The sequence below is a fragment of the Camellia sinensis genome, chromosome 15 (genome assembly GCF_055761805.1).
Source record: "Camellia sinensis isolate YWXY chromosome 15, ASM5576180v1, whole genome shotgun sequence".
Lineage (NCBI taxonomy): Eukaryota > Viridiplantae > Streptophyta > Magnoliopsida > Ericales > Theaceae > Camellia > Camellia sinensis.
In genome coordinates, this window is record NC_138975.1 from 64,396,519 (window position 1) to 64,423,024 (window position 26,506).

General features: G+C 34.9%; 2 protein-coding genes across 2 annotated transcripts; one reads left to right on the forward strand and one right to left on the reverse strand.

The window, feature by feature from the left end:
• Positions 1 to 1,365: 1,365 nt before the first annotated feature.
• Positions 1,366 to 16,607, forward strand: SWI3A (SWITCH/sucrose nonfermenting 3A). Its single transcript, XM_028266757.2, has 7 exons — positions 1,366 to 1,595; positions 1,700 to 2,232; positions 14,395 to 14,898; positions 15,288 to 15,466; positions 15,579 to 15,628; positions 15,872 to 16,035; positions 16,184 to 16,607. The coding sequence occupies exons 1-7, from the start codon at positions 1,508 to 1,510 to the stop codon at positions 16,382 to 16,384; spliced, it is 1,719 nt and encodes a 572-aa protein (XP_028122558.2). The 5' UTR covers positions 1,366 to 1,507; the 3' UTR covers positions 16,385 to 16,607.
• On the reverse strand, positions 10,435 to 13,159 carry LOC114282355 (uncharacterized). The gene is made up of 2 exons (XM_082909918.1): positions 11,166 to 13,159; positions 10,435 to 11,074 (listed from the first exon to the last, which is right to left on the reverse strand). The coding sequence occupies exons 1-2, from the start codon at positions 12,005 to 12,007 to the stop codon at positions 10,435 to 10,437; spliced, it is 1,482 nt and encodes a 493-aa protein (XP_082766044.1). The 5' UTR covers positions 12,008 to 13,159.
• Positions 16,608 to 26,506: the final 9,899 nt, after the last annotated feature.

Genomic DNA, 26,506 nt, shown 5'->3' on the forward strand with positions numbered 1-26,506 from the left:
TGTTTAAGTAATTAACTATTGAGAATTTATTAACATCAGTAAAAAAATTTTTTTTTTTCCAAATATTTTCATACACTTTCAAATCTTTTTGTTATTTCTCATGTTTTCAAAACGTTTGAAAAAGTTTTCAATTCTATTTTCATTTCCAACCTAACCGAAAGAACGTACTGAAACGAAATTTTGATCCTATTAGAGAACACGGGAAAATTATCACATTTCTCTCTCACATTTGATTTCTTTAACATCAATTTATAACCCAAGTTTGACATCACATATGCACACCCACACAGTGAAATCGAACAAAGTACTACCCAAAAGTAACAAACAACAACAATTAATGGAAAAAAAAAAAACCTGATCATAACAATTATATCTTACAAATAACAAAAAACCCGATAAAAAAAAACCTCATCATAACAATTATATAATAAACAAAAAAGGAGTGAACTGAGATACAAAAAATCGAAATTTAAAATCCTAAATGTGGGTTTTTGCGATACAACCCTAATTTCGAAATTTAAAATCTGAAATCTGAATCCCTAATTTCGAAATTTAAAATCCCAAATCTAAAATGAAAATCCTCATTTATGCGATACAAACCTGAATGTGGGTGTTTGATGAAGGTGCTCCTCGTTTTGCCGGTGGTGTACTGTTGGCCGTTGTTCATTGCTTTCTCTTCGTTGTCGGTCTTCCTTTTGGAGTTCGGCTGAGTGAGGGAGAAGAAGATGGGTTGGATATCAAAAATGGCTTTCGTAAGTTCAAAGGGAGAAAGGGATGGGTTTTGTTTATAATGAAACGGCTTTCCGAAAACCGTTTTGTATTTATGATAAAATTATTATTTTAGGCAAACAATATTTATAAATTGAAAAAAAAAATTAATAAAAAATAAAATAGTTTTACAAAAACCATTTTATATAAACTTAAAATTAATTAGATGTTAAATAAAAACAACTTTAGAAAAATCATTTTTATGAAAGAAAATTTTATTATTTTTTTATTTCTCAAAAACGGCTTTGCCAATACCGTTTTAAGGAAAACGATTTTGGTAAACCCGTTTCACCCTGTATTGGGAATAAAGTAGAAAACACATCTCATAGTGCGACTAAAAAATTCAAAATGCCGCAATCAGGGAAATTGGCCTATGACCCTGTTTGGTAGGACTTATTTTCAACTTATTTCAGTTTTTAGTTTAATTTAAGTTAATTTGATGTGTTTGGTTCAGTTTAATAATACAACTTATAACTTTTTACAAGTCAAAAATTAACTTATTATTTGAATGAGAAAAAAAAAATTTAATTTATAAATCAAAAATTAACTTATATTTACAATTATAAATTGTTAAATTATAAATTATAACCACTTTACACAGCTCTACTAAATGGAGCCTATAGAAGCGTTACAGGGAGACAGAGAGATTGAGAGAGAGAGAGAGAGAGAGGGGGAGAGACCGCTGGTGCTCAACTGACTCGACTCGAGTTCAACTCGGTCTTGCCTCTGGTCTGGGAAAATGGAGAGCTCACAAAACCCCAGTTTAAAACACCCAGTTCCCGCCGACGAATCCCAGCTCGACCTTTACACCATCCCTACCCACTCCAGTAAGTCTCTCTCTCTCTCTCTCTCTCTCTCTCTCAATTTCTCTCTAACCCTAACCCTAACCCTAATTCTCTCTCTCTCTCTCTCTCTCTCTCTCTCTCTACAGGCTGGTTCTCCTGGGACGACGTTCACGAAACCGAGAAACTCCATCTACGAGATTTCTTCGATGGAAGTTCAATCACCAGAACACCCAAAATCTACAAAGAGTACCGAGATTTCATTATCTCCAAGTACAGAGAAGATCCTTCCAGACGGCTTACCTTCTCGGAGGTGCGTAAATCGCTTGTCGGCGACATCGGTTTGCTTCACAAGGTGTTCTTGTTTCTGGAGAAGTGGGGCTTGATTAATTTTGGTGCTCCTGCGAGTGAGGAGGATTTGGGAGAAGAGGAGAGTCAGGGGAGGTGGAGGGTTAGGGTTGAGGAGGGGGCTCCTAATGGAGTCCGTGTCGTGGCGGTTCCGAATTCGTTGAAGCCTGTTACGGTGCCGCCGAGTGGGAGTGATAATGGTGGTGAAGTGGTGGAGAATGGATTCAAATTGGCTCCCCTGGCGTCTTATAGAGATGTGTACAGCGAGCAGAAGGAGACGCTATGTATGAATTGCAAAGATCGTTGCGAGTCAGGACATTATGAATGCAAAAAGGTATCATGCTTTTCCCATTTTGTTGAGTTCGCTTCAATGATTTTTTCGAATGCTTATTGTGATATACGTTGTATCTAACTTACCGGAGATAATTCCATGGCCATTGAATGTTGGATGGAGTACAATATCAATAAATGTAAGAATCACAAATTAGAAATCAGGTATTTGCTGCGCACATTGCTTGGTTTTGATATTGCTTGTGAATATTGAAAGGAAATTATGAACTGCTGGGGATTGCGCCAATTAGAGAAATATAGCAAGGTCTCATAGGAAATAGAAAGAAAGAAAGAAAAAAGAAGGATAAGAGGTCTCTGAAACTATAGATATAAAGGAAATATTGTGAATATTTGAGTCAAAATGTTAATGCTAGGTTTTGTGTGTTTTTACATAGATCCTTATTTTTTAAATTCTCTGCCAGCTGCTATCCTGAATGTAATTGACAAGGAAAGAGAGAAAAGGGGAAAAAAACTATTTTCTTTCATATTTTTTGTGCTTGTTGTAGGAAAGTGTGGGTTCCATCCTATGTTACCTAAACTTGGTTGTGGGCATCAGATTCGGGTATGTGTCCAGAAGTCGGATTCACATATTCTCTTAATTATAAGATATGGGGACTCGGCTAAAATGTGTCTAAAAAGATGATACGGATATCGGGACACAACCGATATAACATTGAACAACCATATTTTCCAACACACGAAATTAAATATTGAAAGAAACTAAGGTAAAATAAGCTTGTAACTCTATATTAGGCCATTAGTTTTAAATTTGGAATGGCCTTTCTAGATTTTTATTGAAAGTGTTAATTAATGTTATTTGGTCAATTAATAAGGGAATTTGTATATGACATTTGGCACAATTTTTAAGGGACTTATGTGATTGCAATTCTCTTTTGGTGCATATATGGATGTAGAGGCAAGCACAACTTTTAAGAAAACTTTAAGTTGTATATTTATGCAAAATTGGTAATTTTTGGTAGTACTCACCAAAAAAATAAAAAAAAGACGTTCCATATCGAACTGAATGTCTGGCAAAAAGAGATGATATGGTGGGGCAGTAACCAACAGTTTTATTACAATTTTTAAAGTCAAATTCATAATAAAACACATGACACATCGTTATAGCTAGAAAATGGGACTGGCTTATATACAACCCACACTTGAGTAACCCTCTTTACATAGTTCTTTCTTCTTCCAATACAACAATTCTGTAACCTTTTAAATCTCTCCATAAAAAAAAAGGGATACTTACATGTAGGTCCTAATAAGTGGACTTATTGTCTAATAGGTCCTATGGAAAACATTTGTCATAAAAAAAGTTACTAATTGTAAGTTTTAGTGACAATTTATAGTAATCATGACAAAAAAAAGTCACTAATTGTCAGTTTTTAGCGACGTATGTAAAAAATTATGACAAAAAAAATATTTTTAATGACAATTTTGCCAAGACTTATTTTCAATAGGACTTTATGAGAATTAAGTTTAACTATTAGGACCTATTGGTAGTTTACCTTTAAAAAAATTTCAAATCTCACCTCTTTTGGAGGTATAAAGAGAGCAGAGGGGCCGCAATCCATGAGTGGTCAGTTTAAGCTTCAATCTGGCAAATGACGATGGGGAGAGGGAGTGTTGGGCTGCAATCTGTTTTGTTGATCACAAAGAGGGCTCGATCTGGCTGAACGATGATGACAAGCAGCAGAGGGAGAGCAAAACTACAACAAAGACTACAATCAAAACCCTCATCGCTGGCGAGATTGAGCATTTTCGAGGACAGTATATGCCCAACCCTTTACTCTTTCTATCTCATCGTCTCTATTCAATTCGGCTGTGTGAGATGGAGGGGGTGCTGTGTCTGACAGAGATCCCATACTCATATTCATCTGTCGACATGGGTACTCCCCTATGAAGTAACATTTGCCTCCTAATCCTTTCTTGTGCTTTTACGGGATTAAGGATCATGAAAAGTTGGTAGCCAAGTTCAAAGTTCTGTACAATAGTTGTAGGAAAACTAACTCCTTTTCTTGCTTTTTTTATCTATATTTTCTTTAATTTTATTTTTTATTTTTTTTAAAAATTTCTCCCAAGAAGTGCTTTCTTTTATGATATGTCCAACAATTAAAGAGTGCTTTTTGGGATTGCATCTGCATTACTCATTCTCATGTTGCATCTTATATCTGTTTCTCAAATTGGTAATGGCCAATTTGATTTTCCATTGCATTGAATGTCTAACTTGTAGTTGTAGAGAAATAGTGAACTGAATGTTCTAACAAAGTAATGTTCTATGCTGTCTATCCATGCTGTTTTCTTGCCCTAAAAGACTTTCTTGGTGAGACTTAGCTGTAATTAATTAACCATTAACCAAGCTACTTGGTTGCCTAAACATATTCTGTGTATAGTTTGACTAATGTTGTTCTCTCTAGAGTTAAGGTGCGCTGTTGTTGGTCTGGGAGAGACAGGTAAGCATGGAGAGGAACATGCAACACATTGACTTTGTTGCATTTGTCAAATATGACAATGAGAAAGTCTTTTGGAAGTCCCTTAGAGTGTTTTGGACTTTTATTGTCTCGTTTATCTTCTTGTTCTTCTTCTCCTCTCTTTTTTTTTTTCTTTCAAGTGGTCTTTGGACTAGTCCATTGTAGAATTCCTTGTTTGATGCTTTAGACTGGATTATTTGTAATTGCATATTTACAATACAGACGCGGAGCTGCAAGAGATTTTCAGTTTAGTATATGCTCGAGAAATGTACTTACAGGTTTTGGCTTGGTTCTTGTAGAAATTTAATGTATAAAGAGAAATAGAGAGAATTAATTATGTATAGAGAAATAGAGAGAATTGTATTATTGATTGATATATATTGATATTGTATATTACAAATGGTGAGTGGCTCATTATATAGGAGAGGGTGAGTGTAGTAGGTGAGGAGTAGGTGGTGGTAGGTGATGGTAAATTGGTGGTAGGTGATGGTAAATTCTAACAGCCCCCCGCAAACTCAAGGAGGATAGAAACTAACCAACTTGAGTTTGAAGAGAGGAACAAAACAAGAAAATACATAAAAATAAAAAGGATAAGAGACACTGTATGGTCGTGTCAGACCATTGGTGAAGACACTGGATGGTGGTGTCATAACGTTGTAGAGGACACTGTATGGGGGTGTCATAACCATGTAGAAGACAGTTTATGGGGTCATGTCGGACCGTTGTAGCAGACACTTTTGTGACAGTTGTTGTGACAGTTTACGGAGTCTTGCTGGACCCTTGTAGAAACTAACCGGAATCAATGTCGGGACAGTTTACATAGTCTTGTCGGACCCATAAAGGAGCTAACCGGAATCAATGTCGGGACAGTTTACAGAGTCTTGTCGGACCCATAAAGGAGCTAACCGGAATCAATGTCGGGACAGTTTATAGAGTCTTGTCGGACCCATAAAGGAGCTAACCGGAATCAATGTCGGGACAGTTTATAGAGTCTTATCGGACCCATAAAAAGTTGCACCCTTAAAAGGTGCGCCCAATTTTTAAAAAAGGCGTGCCATCAAAAGGCGTGCCCAATTCATCAAAAGGCGTGCTATCAAAAGACGTGCCATCAAAAGGCGCGCCCAAGTTGTCGGCGAGCGTCGAGCGGCGCATGATGCGCGTGTCTGCCGCTTCGGCAGGGTCTTTATAAATCGAAGCGGAGGCTGAGGCTTGGAAGCATAACAAACCAGTCTGAAACCTCTGAACCTTTGCAGTCTGAAACACTCTGTAAACACTCTGTAACCAACTCGTCTCTGAAACACTCAGTAACATGGCCTCTTCTTCCCGTCCAGCTAACCAGAACATGGCCTCCTCTTCCCGTGGGCTGCTTACGCCAGTGTTTTAAAAAGCCCTAGGCGCATCGAGGCGCCAAGGTCACCTGGAGCCTGAGCGCCGAGGCGCGAGGCGAGGCGCGCGCCTCACCAAAGCGAGGCGCAAGTTATAAAAGTTAAGCAAAATATTAATATAACACAATTTTCAACATAGAAAGTATTTAATATGTATATTATTAATTTTTTTAATAAGAGAAGAGAAGAAGAAAAAAAATAATTAATTTTTTTAATATATATATTATTTTATTTATTTATTATATTTTTTACATAATGTGTTTTAATTAATTTTTTTTATTTTATTTTACATACATGTGTTTATTTTTTTTATTACTATAAATAAGTATATATTATATTTTATATATTATATAAGTATATTATATATTATATAATAGATATTATAGGTATTATATAATATTATATATATATATATATATGAATCAATTATATATTATATATAAGTATATTATATATTATATAATAGGTATCACTTTTTGCTCTCTTTTGACCACATTTGGTCATTTTATATTGAAAAGTTTTGAATCCCTACAGGCATGCCCACAAAAAAAGCACTTTTTTATTTTTTTTTCAAAAAAAAAAAAAAAAAAAAAAAAAAAAAGATAAAGCCCATGAAGCCCGCGCCTCGCGCCTCGAAAAAAAGCCCTCGCCTCAGCGCCTAAGCTGCGCCTCGCCTCTTGCGCCTCGCCTCGACCTGTTCGAGGCGCAAGGCTGCGCCTCATTGCGCCTCGAGCTTAGGCGCGCGCCTAAGCGCGCTTTTTAAAACACTGGCTTACGCTCTTTCCAGAACTGAATGAGTCCACAAGAGAAATAACTGGTGCGGTAGCCAGTGAACCTCAACCAAACACCTCTGTGGTTGCTCCGTTGAACTTTCCGATGCGGTCGGTGGAGCAAAAAATGGCGGTGCAAACTGATATTGAGGCCAATCAGTATACTCTGAAGTCATGCGTGGAAACCATGACTGCGGTCACAAATTTGTCGCACCGGCTGCAGAGCAGGACAAATGAGGTGCAACAGTTAAACTCCCAGCTGGCTCTGCTCCAACGCATGTATAAGGATGCGCGAGCAGAGATAAGTGTGCTAAAGGCAGAAAACAAGGAGCTGAAGCGGAAGGCCATCGTGATGTTCCGATTCGGAGGGCCGTCATATGCTGCAGTGGAAGAGTATGGGGGAGTGAACGTGCTGGGCGGCGTGGAAAACACAGAGGCAGCACCGTCAAGGACTGCCCAGGACGGAGGTAAGAAGAAAAGACCGGCGGCAGAGTAGAGAAGAAAAAATCCCGCTTGTGGAGGTGGGTGTTTGGGTTTGGTTTTGTTTGGTTTTGTTTTGTTTTGTTTTGTTTTGTTTTGTTTTGTTTTTTTTTTTTTTTGCTGTAAAAGTGTGATCGGGGTGGATTCCCAATATGAATAAAATATGGTGTGTTGTGCAAATATGGAAATTGGTTTGGTTTTTTTTTTTTTTTTTGTAATAAGAATAAGAAGAGGATCCAAGGCATGGAGGATCCAAGGCATGGACAGCATCATTATGGCAAGTGGAGTGGAAATATTAAAAAAAAAAAAAAAAAGATGGGACCACGGTTTTGATAAAACCCACGGTTTTGGATTTTTGGTTTAATTTTTTTATTTTTTTTATTTTTGTATTTATTTATTTATTTATTTATGAAATAAAAGAGAAAAGGTGGGTGGTGGAAAATGTGATGATGGTGTTGAGTGGTGAAGAAAAGTTTAGAATAGAAAAGTTTATTTAAAATTGGGGATAGTGTTTTATAATAATGAAAATAAAGGTGAGGTAGTGGATGTGTGTATTAAAATAACAAGAATGAGTGTGAATGGTGTCGTGCATGTGCTGTGTATGTGGCAGGGTGAATGGTGTGAGAGAGTATGATTGGTTTAAAAAATAAAAAAAAAGGGTACATGATGATGATGATAAAATGAATTAGATATATATATATATATATATAGATAAAAGAGAAAGTAGGTTTGGGCGGTGGGAAAAAAAAAATAAATAAATAAAGTGAGAGAGAGTGGAGGCCGAGAGAGTTAGAGAGGGCCCCTCGTTTTGTTTTCTCTTTTCTTCTTTATGCTCCTCAAGAGAGAGAGAGAGATGGTGAAGATGTTTTCATCAAGGTGATTTGTTGTGGAATCTGCCATTCTGATATGCAGCAAATCAAGAATGATCTTGGCATGTCCAATTACCCCATGGTTCCAGGGCATGAAGTGGTTGGTGAAGTGATAGAGGTGGGATCCAATGTGAGCAAGGTCAAGATATCTACACAGATGGTAAACCCACCCAAGGTGGCTTTGCTGGCTCCATGGTCACTGGTCAAAAGTTTGGTGTGCACATTCCAGACGGCACCACGACTATGCGCCGGGGTGATAGTGTAGATAGCAAAGGCGATGGGACATCACGTGACAGTGATAAGCTCATCCCGAGTGTAGCCGCCGCCGCCTCTCGGCTGGATACAGAAGTCGGAGTCGAGGAACGCTTCCATGATCGCCGTCGTGTAGTCGAGACAGTTTTCCCGAACGCAGTCCACGTGGCGACAAACGGGGGAGGCGCAGCGGCACTGGGTCTGTAAAAGGCCTCGGAAATCCTGCTGGATGGATTGACGAGCGCCGCCGACAAATGAGAAGAGGCTGGACCGGGGGTGGAATATGGTGGGGTAAGGTAAACCGACCTCTGAGTGCACAAAACACAAACAGCAGGTTGAAGAAAGGAAATTTTAAGGTATGTGTAGAAAATTTTAGCAGACTAGGTTGAGGTCCGGCGGGCGGCTAAGGTGAGATTGCCGCCCGCCGGTGAAGCGAGAATATTAGATTCTAAACCTGCTCTGATACCATGTAGAAATTTAATGTATAAAGAGAAATAGAGAGAATTAATTATGTATAGAGAAATAGAGAGAATTGTATTATTGATTGATATATATTGATATTGTATATTACAAATGGTGAGTGGCTCATTATATAGGAGAGGGTGAGTGTAGTAGGTGAGGAGTAGGTGAGGAGTAGATGGTGGTAGGTGATGGTAAATTGGTGGTAGGTGATGGTAAATTCTAACAGTTCTATTTGGTCCTCATATGGATTATTGATTTTCTATGCTGATGACAATTATGCATAAGATAAATTTTATCTATTGACATTGGAAGGCTAGTTGTATTTAATTTCAACCTAGCCCATATCCTGTCTTTTCTCTACTGCTTATGTGATCAATGATATCAACTACTTGTTTGAATCATAAAAGCATATGCCAAATTTATATAGCAGATTGAAAAGGACAGGAATCTTAAATTCTTGATGTACTTTTATGATTCAACCTCTTCATGGAAAGTCAGTGGCTGAAGAAACAGAAAAATATAGTTTTTCTTACAAGTAGAAACTACATATGGGAGATATCAGATAAATAATGAGATTTATGCTCCAATTTGTTCCCATGGTGTGGGTGTGGAGCATAGTACTGACATAAACTTGGCTTGGGAACTCCTCGAGACCATACATGCGTGTTTGTGGACATATTATGATTTAGTTTTTTTTTTTTTTTAAATTTAAATTTCATAATGCTTCATAGAAAAAAGATATAGATTATTTTCTTTAATATGAAGTCAATTTAATTGCAATATTTTACTCATTAAACATTTAACACACTGCAATGGTAAGAGTTATATAGTTAGATCCAAAGAATATAGACCTTTTTTTGTCTTTCCTCTGGCAGCATTATGTTGTGAGAAAAGTTGTTGCTTCTTCTTACTAAGGACCTCCTATAAGTATTGGTGTATCCTCCCATGTGGAATATCATGGGGTTTTAACTGGACAAAAGCTCCATCACCAGTATTTTTCAGAAAAAGTGCTCATGTATGATTGACCTTCAGCCTGGGATTTGATTAGGATAGAATAGAGAGCAAAAAGGCTGTCTCGACTGCTTCAGTAATAAATTAATGCATTATATACTCTTTTTATTTTATTTATTTATTTTTTAACTAGGGTTCAGTTGTTTGTTGACACCTATGAAGCACGGACACAGACACGGGACACGGCAATTTCCAAAAAATGGGGACACGGACACGGCAGGGGACACGGCGATTTTTTTTATATATATATATATATTTTTTATGTGTTATGTAGATTCGTATTACATTCATTCTAAATCAAAATTAATAAACACTAATATAGTACCATTAATTCAATAAATATAAGAGAGGCAAAAGATTCAACATCCAACATTCAACATTAAATATAAGGGGAAAACATCCAACATCTAACATCCAACAATATTTTTCACAAAAACACTAAATAAGAGACAAAGAAGAAGAAAAAAAAGAAAAAGAAAAAAAGAAGTAGGCCTTTCAAAACTTCAAGTAGATCCAATTTCTTGCATGTCTTCATCATCATTAGCATCACCACCTTTTTCTTCGTTTGCACCTCCATCATCTGTAAACAACACAACCTCCATCTCAGGTTCATCAAGTGACAGATTTGCAACCTCAAGCATTCCAACATCATCAAATGAATCAAATGTGTCGCCCGCAATATCCCATAACTTGGTCTCTCCTTCATGGTATTGTGGGGTTCTCCTTGATAAAAGACGGAGGTTGCTATGAACAAAAACCAAGTCCTCTGCACGTTGGGGTGTCATATTGTTTCTTCTCATTGAATGGATAAAAGAGTATATACTCCAATTCCTCTCAGCACATGATGAAGAAGAAGGTTGCACAAGTAGCCTTGAAGCCAAAGATTGAAGAGTGGGCGCAGATGCACCATGAACAACCCACCAACTATGAGGATTCATATCACATCTATCTCCAATGGAATCAATGTCAGCAAATGGCCCCTCTTTTGTTGAGAACTTAGCATACTCCAAATTTGCTTTAGTGCGCTCCATTGGATCATCAAAGAACCTTTTCAAGCACTTTTTTCTCTCAAGACAAACCTCCTCATCCCTATGTGGGGGAACTCGGCTTGGATCCTCATGAAGCCACACATCACTATAATACCTAAAATGAAAAAAAAGTACTACTCATTATAAATGTGAAAGAATAATATTAAACTTAAATTAATAAAAATAGTAAATTGTGTTGTAATCACCTTGGATTCAATGAGTGTGCCAAGCAATGAAGTGGTGTGTTGTTTTTGTTCCACCGGTCTACAAGAATCTGATGTACTACATTATAGAATGTAGACTCATCTTCTAGTCGCTTTCCTTCATGCTTATATATCACCATCTTCACTTTTTCTATCATTGTATCCCACATGTCATATACTAAGTGAAGAGAAGGTCTATCGGTGTCACAAACTCTAATCATGTCATAAATAGGAGCAGTAAAGGAAAGTATGTAGTCAACTTGATCCCACCAAAAGTCATCCAATAACTTATCCTTCACAAACTTGGCCTTGCCAATATCATCATCCCTATAACAACTCCATTTGTCACTGATTACCATTGTTTGGAGACCTTGCTTTATCAACTTGACCCTCTTAAGCATGACAATAGAAGAAGCAAAGCGTGTCTCGGCAACTGAAAGAAGTTTCAAACTCACAAACTCATTGTACATTGCCAACCTCATGGAATGATTACAAATAAAATTCTTGATCATCATCACATCACCCACAACCTCACTAATCCAATTACACTCTTCAAATGCAACTGAATTATTTTCCACATTCTTGGCAGCACAAATATTCTTCAAGGCAAGATTGAGGGTGTGCACAACACAAGGAGTCCAAAAGATGTGAGGAAATTGTGCTTCAATTAGGTGCCCGGCTGCCTTGCAATTTGCGGCATTATCTGTAATGACTTGAACCACATTTTTAGGCCCAACCTCCATAATTACTTCCTTCATCAAGTTGGAAATAAAATATTTGTCCTTTGTTTCCCTTGAACAATCAACCGCTTTAAGAAACATAGGTCCACCTCCGGTAACAGCCATAAAATTTATTAATGGCCTTCGTTGGGAATCACTCTATCCATCACTGACTATACTCACCCCCTTCTCTCTCCATGAGCCTCGAATAGGATCTAACAACCTATCAATGTTTATCCTTTCTTTTTGAAGCAATGTAGTTCTCAACATGTTATACCCAGGTGGTACATATCCTTGTATGTTGTTATTTGCAGCAAAAGTAAATGCACTAACATAGTAAGGATTTCTTGCCAAATGAAATGGCAAGCCTGCTGAATAAAACATTTTAGCTATCTCACTATTTAGTCGTTCTCGAGCCCCAATGTTAAATGCTTTCATAACAGGGTTACTACTACTTCCACTCCCTAAAGCAGTTGACCTCTTCCTTTTTGATCCATATATCTCCTCTGGTTCATTAAAACATAAACCTAATGATGCACTTGAACTAGGAGGAGGCAATGGGACTTTCTTCAACCTAGAGTTTTTCAATTTCAACTCTGCTTCTGCAATTGCTCTCTCAAAATCTGCTTTATCCTTACTTGTTACTTTTGGACACACTTCTATCCCCTGATTTTTAATTTGCATCAAATGGGCTTTTACCCTAGTGTATGAACCTTTACGTGTAACCCGACAAAAGTTACATTGAAAAGTATAATTCCCCCCCTTTGCACCAGATTTTTCTAATCTAGTCACATATTTCTACAGTGGCTTATCATCTTCAGCATCAAAGGCAGATGGTGTGTTATTGGCAGAATTTGAACTAGACATTTTTCCTATAAATTAACATTAACATTAGAAGGATAAATAAAAAAATAAAAAAAAACAAAAAAAAGAGCTTAAATAGAATTTAAATAAATCAGAATTTAAACATATAATTAAAAAAAACAGCCTCATCTAAATAAAGAGTTTAAATAAAAAAAACAGAATTTAAATACAATTTTATATATATACATATATATAAACATATAATTAAAAAAAAAAAGTTCTTACATATATATATATATAAACATATAAACAAATAAAAAAAAAAATAATAATAATAAAAAAAAAGAGTCTTACATATAATATATATCAAAAAAAAAGAAAAAGTCTTATTAATATATATCAAAATAAAAAATAAATAAAAAAAAGAGTCTGTTACATTTAACATATATAAACGTAAAAAAAAATAAAAAAAAATAAAAATCAATCCATCTCAGTCGAAAGCTGAGAGAGAGAGAGAGAGCGAAAGAGGAGACAGAGGCGAAAGAGAGAGAGCGAGAGACGCAGAGAGGGGCTTACCTTCGAAGACGACTGGATCGACTGAAGCAGCGACTGAGACGACTGGATCACTGGTCTTCGATCGACGTCGGAGGGCTTTGATCGACGTTAGAGGGCTGCGATCGACGTCGGAGGGCTGCGAGTGAGAGACAGAGCTTCGATCAACTTCAGAGGGCTTCGACTGAGAGAGAGGGCTTCGACTGAGAGAGAGAAAGTCTTTGCAGGTTTGATTTTACTCCTTTACTCCTCAGTTGTTCGATTAGGGCTTCCCGTTGTTTTTTTTTTTTTTTTTTTACTTTATAAATATTATACTTTGACCCCAAATAAATATAAAAAATTCAAAAACGAGCCCCGCCGTGTCCCATGGCGTGTCTCCGCCGTGTCCCCTTCCAAAAAAATCATTAAATTAAAGGGACACGCCATCTGGCGTGTCTCGTACGTGTCCACGGCGTGTCCCCGTGTCCCCGGCGTGTCCGCGTGTCGGACACTGCTACGGCATCATTTTTGGAGTGTCCATGCTTCATAGGCTGACACCATTTGTTTGTTATTACCGATGGCTAGTGAGTGATAGTTACAATTAGTATTCAAAAGATAAAGCTTCTGTTCATTTTCATAGCCATTGCATTTTCTATTTTTCATCTAGAACATATTTTGTAAGGCTTTCCCAGCTCCTTAGTTCCTCACCAGGAAAAAATAAGATAAAAGCTCTTTAATTCCTCCAATAGTCTTCCCCAGTCTATTCACAACTCTCCTGGGCAAAACTGGTTCGAGTATAGAATCCCATTACCATTCTACCATGATTTATAAAATGTTGCTATATCTGTGTTCCTGTGAATTTTCGAGATTATGCTGGCTAGGTAAGTTGCCCAATGATTTGGAGATACCACCAGTAGGGGTTTGCTTGCTTGTTCAGAGCACAGTGAATTTGTTGAACATGTATTAATATTTTAAATATGTCATTTGTAGCTTCAAGCAGTAGAGATTTTTTTTGTCAATTATTCTATTGTATTGTTTTGATACACATGTACAATAAAAATATATTGATAAGCATTTGGTAGTAGATTTGAGTGGGAGCATTACTCATTTTGAAGCATTCTTTCAGTTTTATTTTCAGCTTTGGAAAATTGATTGTGTATGTACTTTGTTTGCACCAGGAGGGAAGCTTCATAATTTGTGTGAAGTGCTTTAAGAATGGAAATTATGGGGAGAACAGGTCTGTGGATGATTTCAAGTTCATTGACTGCACTCCAGACAGTGGGAATCATGCAGCTGTTTGGACTGAAGCAGAAACTTTGCTTCTTTTAGAATCTGTCTTGAAGCACGGAGATGACTGGGATCTTGTGGCCAAAAATGTTAAAACTAAGAGTAAAGTGGATTGTATTTCAAAGCTGATACAACTGCCTTTTGGGGACCTAATGTTGGGATCCACCCACAGAAGTGGTAGATTGTGGGATAATGATGGCAACCTGAGTAGTGTCAAACAAGGACAAATAGCTTCACCAGAGTCTCATTCTCAAGAGAATATCAGGACAGAGGATCAATTTCATGGTGTTAAGAATGAGAGCAAGCAGAATGGAGATACTGAGAACCAAGTTCCTCCTCTAAAGAGAGCATGCACTACTTCGCCTTCAGATACAGGCAGTTCACTGATGAAACAGGTGGGAATCTTTGCATTATTTTTTTGGGTTCTTGAGAACCTTTTTAGCAAGATTTTCTATGAGAATATCAAACTTCTTTTATCAAAATTTATTTCCCTTATTCTTAAATAATGTTGTTGATAGTTTTTCAAGTAGGCAGTCGTTTGCGAATATTCTTTTATCAAAATTTTATTTTCCCTTATTCTTGGAGGATGTTGTTGAGGAAGTTTTTAAAACAAGCAGTCATGTATCTATTTATTATTGGAAATTTTTACACATCCTAGTCTCAAACAGCCAAAAGTTTTGGAAATTCACAAAATTGTCACAGAAGTTTATTTATTATATCATATTATTCCAATTTCACCCTTACACCTTGTCCTCACGCAATACTAACATCATTTTCCCATCAGGTAGCTCTCATCTCTTCTATGGTTGACCCAGAAATTGCAGCTTCTGCTGCTGAGGCTGCTGTTACGGCACTTTGTGATGAAAATCAATGTACAAGAGAGATATTTGATGGTGATGGTTATGGTGATGGTGATGAAGATGAGGAGTTAGGATCTTCCCCCCAAAATAACAAGAAACAGAGGTTATTTTTCTATGCTGCATAGTGGTTTTTCCTTTGATGCTTTGGGCATGATTATTTACCTCTTGTATTGAGTTATACAGTTTTTGATTTACTTGTTTCTTTACTACTTCAGAGTCCTCCAGGTTGATGGTTCAGAGATTGAGGAAAGGTCCACTGAATTAGGTATATATATTATATGTATTTCATTTGTTTTCTATATGTTACTTAATACTTTTGTAATTTTCTTGCCTTGCAAAAGTATGAATGATTAGTGAAGAGCATGAACATGTGGCACTCCAAGAGCACCCAATAATTTTTCCTTTGAGAGTCAATTGCTTGTACCCTTCATCCTTTATTTTGGCTATCAATGCTATCTACATTATGCGAGTTATCACTATTTCTATGTATGTCTATTTTCTCTTACAGATTCTCAGGCAACATCCTCTGAAAAGAATGCTATACCTTTAACTTTTCGAATGAGAGCTGCAACAGCAACAGCTCTTGGTGCTGCTGCTGCGCGTGCCAAGCTATTGGCAGATCAGGAAGACCGGGAAATAGAATGTTTAGTGGCAACCATTGTCGAAACACAGGTAATCGTACATTGTTGTTTCTGTAGTTTGTTAAGTACAGATTACTTCTCTGTTGGATTATCATCAATTTTTCTTTACTTGAATAAATTTTCATTTCAAAAGTATGGGCCTTAATGTTTGTGCTTTGCATGAATGGATAAATATATAGTTGAAGAAGTTGCAACGCAAAATCAAGCATTTTGATGATCTAGAGCTTATAATGGAGAAGGAATACGCCCAACTGGAGGATATAAAAGAGTCTATGATAGTGGAGCGGATGAATGTTTTACATAGAGTATTCAATGCAGGGGCATCTAGATGGAAGGATCAAACTTCTGTAAAACCACCTCAGACGGGTAGTGTACTTTGATTGAGTCTGACTTGAAAATTCTGGTTCTTTTAGATGTTTATTATGTTAGGGAAAGAAAAGAGGAGATCCAGCATAAACTTGCTGGGCTTCTAGTGTATGTAACATGTTTAGTTCTTCATTCTCGAGTGGACAGAACTTGCTTTTGGATGTCAATCCATTTGAGAACCGCTGTGGATGATTCTTGTCCTTGCTAATGGTTATATTTCAAGATGTTATGCTCTTCCATGTAGATATCAAAAATGATTCATTCCTCTAATTTGAGAGTTCTAATGGAGCGTTAAAATTCAAAAAAATAAAATAAAAGTAAAACTAAAGTCAAAACATTACATCAATGAGTGGGGTTTATCCCTTAAAGCTTTTTGAGAGCTCTCAAACATTTTTGATGTAGATATAGTGAAAAAGAATAACTATATGTGTAATGATTTTGGAACAATTTGTGTCTATTTTTCGCTTATCTAGACAACCTGAGTTTTCCACTCTTACAAATTACTGCCTGTAGTCTATCTTGCACGGTAAAAACACACATCCCTTTTTTAACAAAACAAAGAAAGGAACATTAAAAAAAGTAGTAAGTTTAGCCAAGCTACTGTTTCTACCCCCTTCAGAGCTGTTTCTCATCTGACAGCAGCACAAGGTACTCTCTCTCTCTCTCTCTCTGAACCTAAGTAGATAGAAAACTTGCATTGGGACTCCATTGCGCTGAAAGCTTTCTTGCAATCAGCAATGCACTAATAGAGAGATCAAACCGCATGGTTTGGTTTGGCTTTTTTAATGCACGGTTCGGTCTTTGTTTTGATTAATGGCAAACTATATTTTATGGTTCGGTTCATGATTTTATAGTTATGGTTTTGGTTTGGTAGTGAACTGGATTGTTTAGATATATACATATTATTTATCATAAACACTCAAATATGTCATTATCCAATGTATATATACATTAGTTGTAACATTTTATTGTTGCAAATTTGTTCTTTTATAGTGGTAAAACTAGTTCTAAATAGTTATCTAAACAATTCTTAGGTTGCGAACAATATTTTGTGATCTTACTGTGGATGATCAGAAAAGACTTTAATCAGGTTAAATGACTCCAGAGTGAGGGCTTTAAGGTGTTGGTCAAGGATGAAGAGATTAAGGAGAGGTGAAAAAATAATTTTGAGAAGTTATTAAATGAGGAACATAAAGGTAGGTCAAAAGGAGAGGAAGTAGGCAGTAATAAGGAAAATTAGGACTATAGGTTTTATTGTGCAATTAGGAACTTTGAAATGGAGATTGTACTTAAAAAGATGAAATCGAATCATGCTTTAGGATCCAATGAAGATGAAATCGAATCATGCTTTAGGATCCAGTGGTATCCCTATTCAAGCTTGGAAATATTTGGGTAAGAAGGGGGTGACTTGGTTGACTAGATTATTTAGCAAGATTTTGTTGATTAGAAAAATGTCTGAGGAGTGGAAGAAGAGTATCATAGTGCCAATCTACAAGAATAAAGAAAATGTCCAGAACTTCAACAATTATAAATGAATCAAACTAATGTGTCATATAATGAAAGTGTGGGAGAGAGTAATGGAACGTCGATTGTGAAATATAATATAGGTGCTAGAGAATTAATTTGGGTTTATACTTGATAGGCCAACAATGGAAGCGATCTATCTTTTGAGGAGAGTAATAAAAAAGTATAGAAAAAATAAAAGAGACATTCATAGGTTTTTATCGATCTTGAGAAAGTGTCTCGGGATATAATTTGGTGGGCGTTAGAGAAATAAGGAGTGACAAAATGTTGCATTAATGTGATTAATGATATGTATGAAGGAGTGGTGATTACTATTAGATCGCTGGTTTGAGAGACAAGTGAATTTTTAATTATTGTAGAGTTACACCAAGTATTAAACTTAAGTCTTTATCTTTTTGTGTTAGTTATGGATGAGTTGATGTGAAAACTCACATTTAATTATTCTTAAAAGAAAATAAATAAATAAATAAATTTTATCTAGAGTCTATCTGAAATATATATTAGTGTAAAAGTTAGTTTTAAATTAACCAATTCAATCACTAACAAAGATATTATTAAGAATAATAATTTTGTGGGTGTTCAATATTTGTTGTTTATAAATTATTTTAATTAGGATTCAATATGATAATTATTCTTACTAAATACCTTAGTTAGAAATCTTGGTGTATCAATTTTAAGAAACCCCCCTCCCCCTCCTCCCCCCCCCAAAAAAAATAAAATAAACAACTTTGTAGATTTTTGATGGCAACTTTGCCACATGTTGGATTGCATGATATTATAGGGAAGGAGCGCCCATTATACTCTTGGAATTGAGAGAAATGGAACTCATAGAATGAAGAGAGAATGCTGAGAAAAAGAGGGAGAGAGAGAGAGAAAGGGCTCTGCAAGCATTGTATATATATATATATATGCATGCAAACATTCATTGTGTATAGATATGCATGCAAGCATTCGGTGAAGAAAGGGAAAAAAAAAAAAAAGAAGAAATTTGTGAAGCAGCTAAGTTGGGTAGGAGAGGAAGAAGAGTGGGAGATTAAGGAAGCTAAAATTTTCTACCATTTCATCATTCTATTATTAAGTAAGAAAACCCTCTCAACCCTCTCATTTTTTTTTTAATTGTTGAAAATCTTCAGATTATATTCATATGATAAAATGACTAATTTATAGATAGAAATTTTTATATATATGTATGTAAATTTTGTGATGTGTATATCAAATATTTAAACGTATTGATAGCCTTAAAGTCATGGTATTATTGTGGAAATAAGCTTGCATGTGTAGTTTATACCATTAAATAGAGGATTGAAGAATTTATTTGGTCCTTGAATCTGTCAGAAAATTTGTACGAATTTTTAGACAATTTTATACTCAAAATTTGAAGTTGATTTCTTCTACAAAGTTGTTTAAAATGATGTCAACTTCATCCATAAATTTTTCAACAATTATGGAATTTTGTACGAATTTATACAGATTTTTAACCAAATCTGGAGATATAGGCAGATTTTACTATGTGTTTAAAAAATCATTAAAAATTTTATATTAAACCAAATATGGTAATTTCTAAACAAAAAATAAAATTTGAGAAGTCTAGTTTCATAATAAATTTTTAGATCATGGAATCGATTTATAAATTTAAGTATGGAGTTAATTTAAGAAAATGTGATAAATCTGTGTCATAAATTTTCTTGAAATTTTTCAGAATTATTTATAATTTATTTTTGGAAAATGATTTCTGAAAATTGACCATAACATGTTTATTGAGTATTCTGTAGATTTATATGAATTTTAGAGTTGTATAACTAATTTATTTATAATTTTAATTACGAGTTATGCATTCTGAAAATTCTGGCAGATTAAGGAGGAATCAAAAATTATCTCTTCAATTGTTTATTTGGACAAAAATTTAATATTGTGCTAATCTAATCTTGTAGATTAAAAATCCATGCATGTGTGTGATTATGTTTTATTTCTTCTTTTTGGTATCTACATTATTATTTCATACCATGGTTTAAATAAATTGCTTATTAAAATTTTGTACATTTGTTTATTATTGTGTGACATATGTAATATTTTATGTTGAAAATTTTAATGAGTTGGTATAACATTATTAGTAATTAAATGTTGAATTATTGTGAATATCTCAACGAATAAAGAAATACGAAATTTAACCAATGATACATTAAAATTTAAAAGTGATGGGGTGAGCCCGGTTTAAAATCTTCCGCAAGTGAGTTGCGAACCCTAACATGGCACGGGAAGGTATTTCGGCTCTTATCGGTGTAGGCGATATAAGGTTGGTGGTGCGGGTGTCACAACATAGACCATTCCTTTGGGGCAGACCGTGATGTCACGACTCGGGTATGTAACCCTAGTGCGTGGGCATCATTGGTAGTTACAGTAAGTAACATTTGAACATTTGACCAAGGGGGAGTTAGAATTGCCCGTGGCCATTGTTTAGCGGTTAAGTGGAAATAGTGTTCTGTGGGGAGTTACTTAAATTTATCTGATCAACTAAATCTATGAAAATTTAAAAAGAAAGATGGACATATTCCTTATGATGAAATACTGCTTCCGTTTGTTATATATATTTTTTTTGATTTATTATTATCTACTGTTATTATTTCAACTGATAACATTCCTTTTATGCTTACTAAATGTTACTTGTTATTCTGTTACTACACATTATTCATAAATTGTGAGTATTATTATCGGGGTGGGTATTTTTGGGTTATAGTATCTTATTGAGTTCGTTGCTCACTGGCATTCCCGTTGCCCTGGTGTTTTATGCCAGGTACCGAAGAAACCGAAAGAAATACCGAGGCTTTGCAAGGCGACACTCAGCCTTGGTTAGCTTGAAGAGTGTCCAAGTTCCATGAAACATTTTCTAAAATTTCTAGTTTTTTTTTTTTTTTTTTTTTTTCTAGTTTTCTTTTTATATTTGTGTCATTTCTTTTATGTACTAAGACTAAGTTGTGATGTAAGAACTTTAAATTCTGGGTTGTTAATTAATGGATGTTAGTAATATTGGTGGCAATATTAATTTTAAGTTCTAAATCTTATTATGATGTCCTTAAATTTTGGAGCGTCACAGTTGACGAGAAATATTATGGTGTATGTTTTTTGCAGATGATATCGTGTTATTGGATAAGACTAGAGGAGTTAAACACTAAGTTAGAGACTTAGAGAGAAACACTTGAATCTAAAGGCTTTAGGATAAGTAGAACTAAGATAGAGTACGTGTAGTGTGATTTTAGTAATAGTGACAATGGAAGTAGAGAGAAGTGAAGATTGAGGACCAAGCACTACCTAAGAGTAAACATTTTCGTTATTTAGTATCAATTATCAAAATGATTGGGGAGATTGCAGTGGATGTGGTCCATAGAATTAAGGCGGGTTGGCTTAATGGAGGAGTACATCTAGGGTACTGTGCGATAAACAAGTATCCACTAGACTAAAAAAAAAGTTCTATAGAACGGCTATTAGACCAGCGATATTGTATGTGATGAAATGTTGGGCAACTAAGAAATAACATACAAATAAGATGAGTGTTGCTGAGATGAGGATGCTAAGGTGGATGTATGGCAATATTAGAAAAGATAGAGTTAGGAATGGGTATATTCGAGAATGGGTAGGAGTAGTATCGATAGAAGATAAGTTGGGGGAGAATAAATTGAGATGGTTTGGTTAATATACAACGGAGACCAACAGTGGTAGTAGTGAAGAGGTGCGATATAATGACGGCCAGATCTAGATTGACGTGGGCTAGTGTAGTAAATAAAGATATGAATCTCCTTAATTTAACTAATGATATGGCCTTGGATAGAGTTAAATAGAAAAGAAGGATTCATGTAGCCGACCCTATTTGATGGAACTTAAGGCTTGGATTGATTTGGTTTGGTTTATTGTGAATGATGACTGTTTTTAAAAATCGTGGTTCTAAATCGAATTGAATTGCGATTTAATGGTTCGATCTGGTTTGGTTCTAACATTGTCATAGTTTAGTTTGGTTTCAATTTTTTAGAACAATAGATAATGGTTTGATCTTGGTTTATTTTAAACCGAATTATGCTTACTCTTAGAGAGAGTGAGAGAGAGGGGGGTTGAGCTCAATTCCAAATGCGCACTCAACACTCTGTGGGGCGAGAACAAGAATCACAACACCATTGCAACCACCACCACCAGTGTAGATTGCTTCCCTTGCTTTAATTGCTTTTATTTATAAGTTAGCTAATTGTGTCTGCTTTGGCTAACCAAACTCATTTTGTCTTTGAAGAAGCAAAAACATTGTCTACACATTCAGTGGCATTCGCCACATTCATCTTTGTGGTGCTAATTGATCAGAAGCCTCACCAACTTTTGAAAGATCAGATATAAAAAATTAAATTTACTTAAATTTTTTTTTGACAAATTGACCCCACTCATTCATAAAATTGAATTCACTACAAAGAGTCAAAACAAAATATTAGAAAGTTTCAATCTACTTGCTTGGGTACATAGGATCTATCTTCTAGGGTTGAGAACAAAAATAGAAAAAGTGGTAAATTGGTCCAATCGAGATCATATAACATGATTTGATTTGGTTTTCTTACTACACATTTGATCCTGATTCTTAAAATAGGCAAATTGTACTTCACAGTTTTGTCCATGATTTTATAGTTGCAGATTCAGTTTAGAATTGAATCGGACCATTTAGATATATATAATTTATTACCTACCAAAAATACTCAAATATCTTATTAATATCAAATATATATACATAAGTTGTAACCATGTACTTTAGCAAGCATGTTCTTGTATAGTGGTAAAATTAGTTCTAAGTAGTCATCTAAACAATTCTTAGATTGCGATGTGAACAATACTATGTTACCATATTGTGATTGATGAAAATGTTTTCAAAAATCACGGTTCCAAACTGAATTGAATTGCATTTTATTGGTTCGGTCTAGTTTGATTTGAAAATTTTCATGGTTTGATTTAGTTTCAAATTTTATGGAACCGTAAGTAAGAGTTTGGCCATTGATTTAATCCTAAACCGAACCACTTTGAACTATATTCACTCTTACTATTTTCTTACTTTTATCAATAGTAAGAGTAAATAAGCAAAGCGCCCTCTTTATGTGGATGTAGAGTCCGCGGGTGTGTCCCCAAGGAATTAATAGTACCTATGGAAAGCTAAACTTGAGACATGGAGATAGCAAACTAATTCGCAGCATTCCAAAAAAGTTGTTAGTAAGAAACAACATGCAGATAAGATGAGTGTTGCTGAGATTATGATGCTAAGATGGATGTGTAAAAAGACCAGAAAAGACAGAATTAGGAATGAGTATATTCGTAAACAGGTAGGAGTAACATTGATAGAAGATAAACTGAGAGAGAATAGATTGCGATGGTTTGGTCATATACAATGGAGACTAACAGAGACAGCAGTGACGAGATACAATACAATAATGGTAGATGGGAAGTGTTAGAGGAAGGGGCAGACCTAGATTGACATGTGCTAATGTAGTAAATAAATATATGAATCTCCTTAATTTGGTTAAGGAGATATGAATCTCCTTAATCAAATGGCCTTTGATAGAGTCTAGTGGAAAAAAAGGATTCATGTAGCCGACTCCATTTGATGAGACTTAAAACTTGGTTTGGTTTGGTTTGGTTTTCTCTTGTATCCAATAAGCGAATAGTTTTAAGTTGAACAATAAAAAGGGAATTGTTTTGGTCATTATCAAAGTCCTGAAGCCAATAACACAACTAGTCCTTCTCTCTTTATTGAGAACTTGGACCTTATATGGGAGGATGTCGATATGTGCCCTCGTGCCCCCTATGTTCTAACTCTTTCCCTAACCACTAGTGAAGTTAATCTCCAAATATGAGGTCCTAAGGGGATTCACAGTCATGATTTTAGGGAAATGATTATGACTTCTCATTTCAGCTTTGAGGAATGTGATATTAGAGTCCAAGATCTTAACAAAGTTGTGGACCATGATATATAAGAAAAATAAAAAAATAAAATTAAAAGTAATAATGACCCGAAACCGCTATTTGCACTTAACTTTACTCTAAATATGTTCCATTTTTAATCCTTATCATACATAGTTACTATTCTTACTCTACTTTATTCCAAATACACTCTCTTCTATGTATAATAAGAACAAAGAAGAGAGCATATTTGGAGCAAAGTGAAGTGAGTAGCAGCTCCCATAATGATCTGGTAATATGGAGATCTAATTAATTGTCGGTTCAAGTGTATAAACTTACCAAAATATGACGAAGATGCAGAGAATTTGTTGTTATGAAAATTGCATAATCTCTCCCGAGTTTTGATTGGAGGAAAAAAAGAGGTTATTTACACGAAGACCTCCTAAACTATTGAGAACTATCATTTTGGCGCCCTAAACTATAAACGCGTACAAATATACCTTCTAAACTATTGAGAAGTACCACTTTGCTCTCTAAACTATAAAAACATATGCTGGCTATTTTTGACACTTCGAAGGTTAGGAATGTAATTCAAGCATGCCAACAAGGATCTAAAAAGTCCTTACAGGTAATAAATGTCAATTTTTATCAAGCGATTGTGTTAAGGTTCTCTTAGCATCAATGAACAGAACTTTTGTTGTGTTGCGTTAAAAAGATGAACCAAAGCGTTATCTCAAATTTGTAACAAAATGGGAGGGAGAAACTGGCCAAAAATTGCAATTGATTAACTAAATAAACAATTACAAAATATTACCTTTGGTAAGGGCAACTTCAAAACTTTTAAACTAACCAAGTTTTGGAATTACAAGGCTAATTTACTCATACGAAATGTAAGTGTAGTGCGTAAAAGTAAAGTGTGAAAATTTAAAAATAAATGAAATTGGCAAAGACGTAAAGTCTGGATTTGTTCGGGGATCTCTTTAGTCTTTGCTTCCATCTATTTATAGGTTTCCCTTGGCACCTTCGAAGCAGTTAGACTGTTATCTCTCACCATGATCTCCTCTCTTCTCGCTATTTCTTAGGACCATAATTTTCTCTTCGTGAGTATGTAACTGCTAGCAACTGCTTCTTGCTAACTGTTTTTTCACATGCCTCTCACATGTTGCTCATTATCTTTACTGGTTGATCTTGCATTCGCGGCTCACATAGGCACATCTGAAAGTGGGACTCCACAAAGTACTCTGTCTGCCACGTGTCACTTTCAACTTAGATGGTTTAAATATGGCACCAACAACGTACAAATGTCCCTAAATTATAAAAACGTACAACTTGGACCATTACCAGAAGGGGTCAAAGTGAAATATGCCAATAATTTAGGAGGTCTATTTGTACGTTTTTAAAGTTTAAAAGATCAAAATGATACATCTCAATAGTTTAAGGAGTTTCTATATAAATAATCAAAAAAGGAAAAGAAAAGGCACATCCTATAGAGAATTGCAACAGTAATCACAGTATATTCATAAAGCCCTCAGGGGTGAGCTTATTATTCTAATTTGTGTGTGGTTTCTAATTCTGTTTTTGCAGGTACTTAGAGGTTTAAAAAATAAAAAATAAAAAATAAAAAATAACATTTAGAACATTCTTTTCTTTGCTTGTCATCTACATTTCAAAATAAGACCTTTGTTGACCGAAGCACGCGACAGATGAAATTGAAAGCATGCCCCTTTGATGGATTTAAATCCAAGATGTCATGACCCACACCAAAAGCCCAAAAAGATAAAGCAAATAAACTGTCATCCCCTTGTGATTTCTCTTCTTTTTTCTTTCTTTTTTGACTTCAATTACCAACAAAGATGTATTTAATTTCTTTTAACTTTGTCTATTTACCACCAAATTAAAAAAAAAAAAATGGAGAGACATTGCCGGAAATGGATCAGTCCTCAGAAACTCCTTAACCTCTGTTTGATTAAAAAGAAAATTTAGTAAAAAATAAAATTAAAAGAAAAATGAAGTGAAAGAATAAAAAAAATTATAAACATTTGATTAAGATGAAAGTTTTGTAAGAAAAAAATAGAAAAATTTAATTATAGATAACTCACACATTCAATTTTTTTTTTTGTGTTTTCTTATATCTTTTTACATGAAATTAAAAATTAATTACAATGCTAATTTGGGTTACATAAGAAAATTAGTTTCTTCTACTTTCTATGAAAAGTAGAAGAAACTAAACTAAATAAACACATACAAGTTAACTTTTTTCTTTTTCTTTCAGTTTCTACCTATTTCCTTTTAAACAAAGTCTTAGGCAAAGTTGTTCCAAGTTAGATCGGTTCAACATCTTATAGTTCAACTTTTGGTGAATTATATCGATAGTCTTTATATTTTAATTTTTATATTATTTTAATTTCTATAATTTTAATTGATTCAATTTTGATTCTAAATTTATAATTTTGAGGTTGTTTGGGGTGATAGATCATCTTTTTATATTTTTATCTTATTTAGATTACATAAACTTTTATTTGGATCACATCATCTCTCTATCATATTGCATAACTATTTGTAAAAAATTTAAAATATACTTATTTAGATAATCTCAATTTAATCGGATTGATTATGATTATTAATGTTTTTTAATGAAAACACACGCATAAACAATATGTACTATATTTTTACAAGTAAAAAAATTATAAATTTAT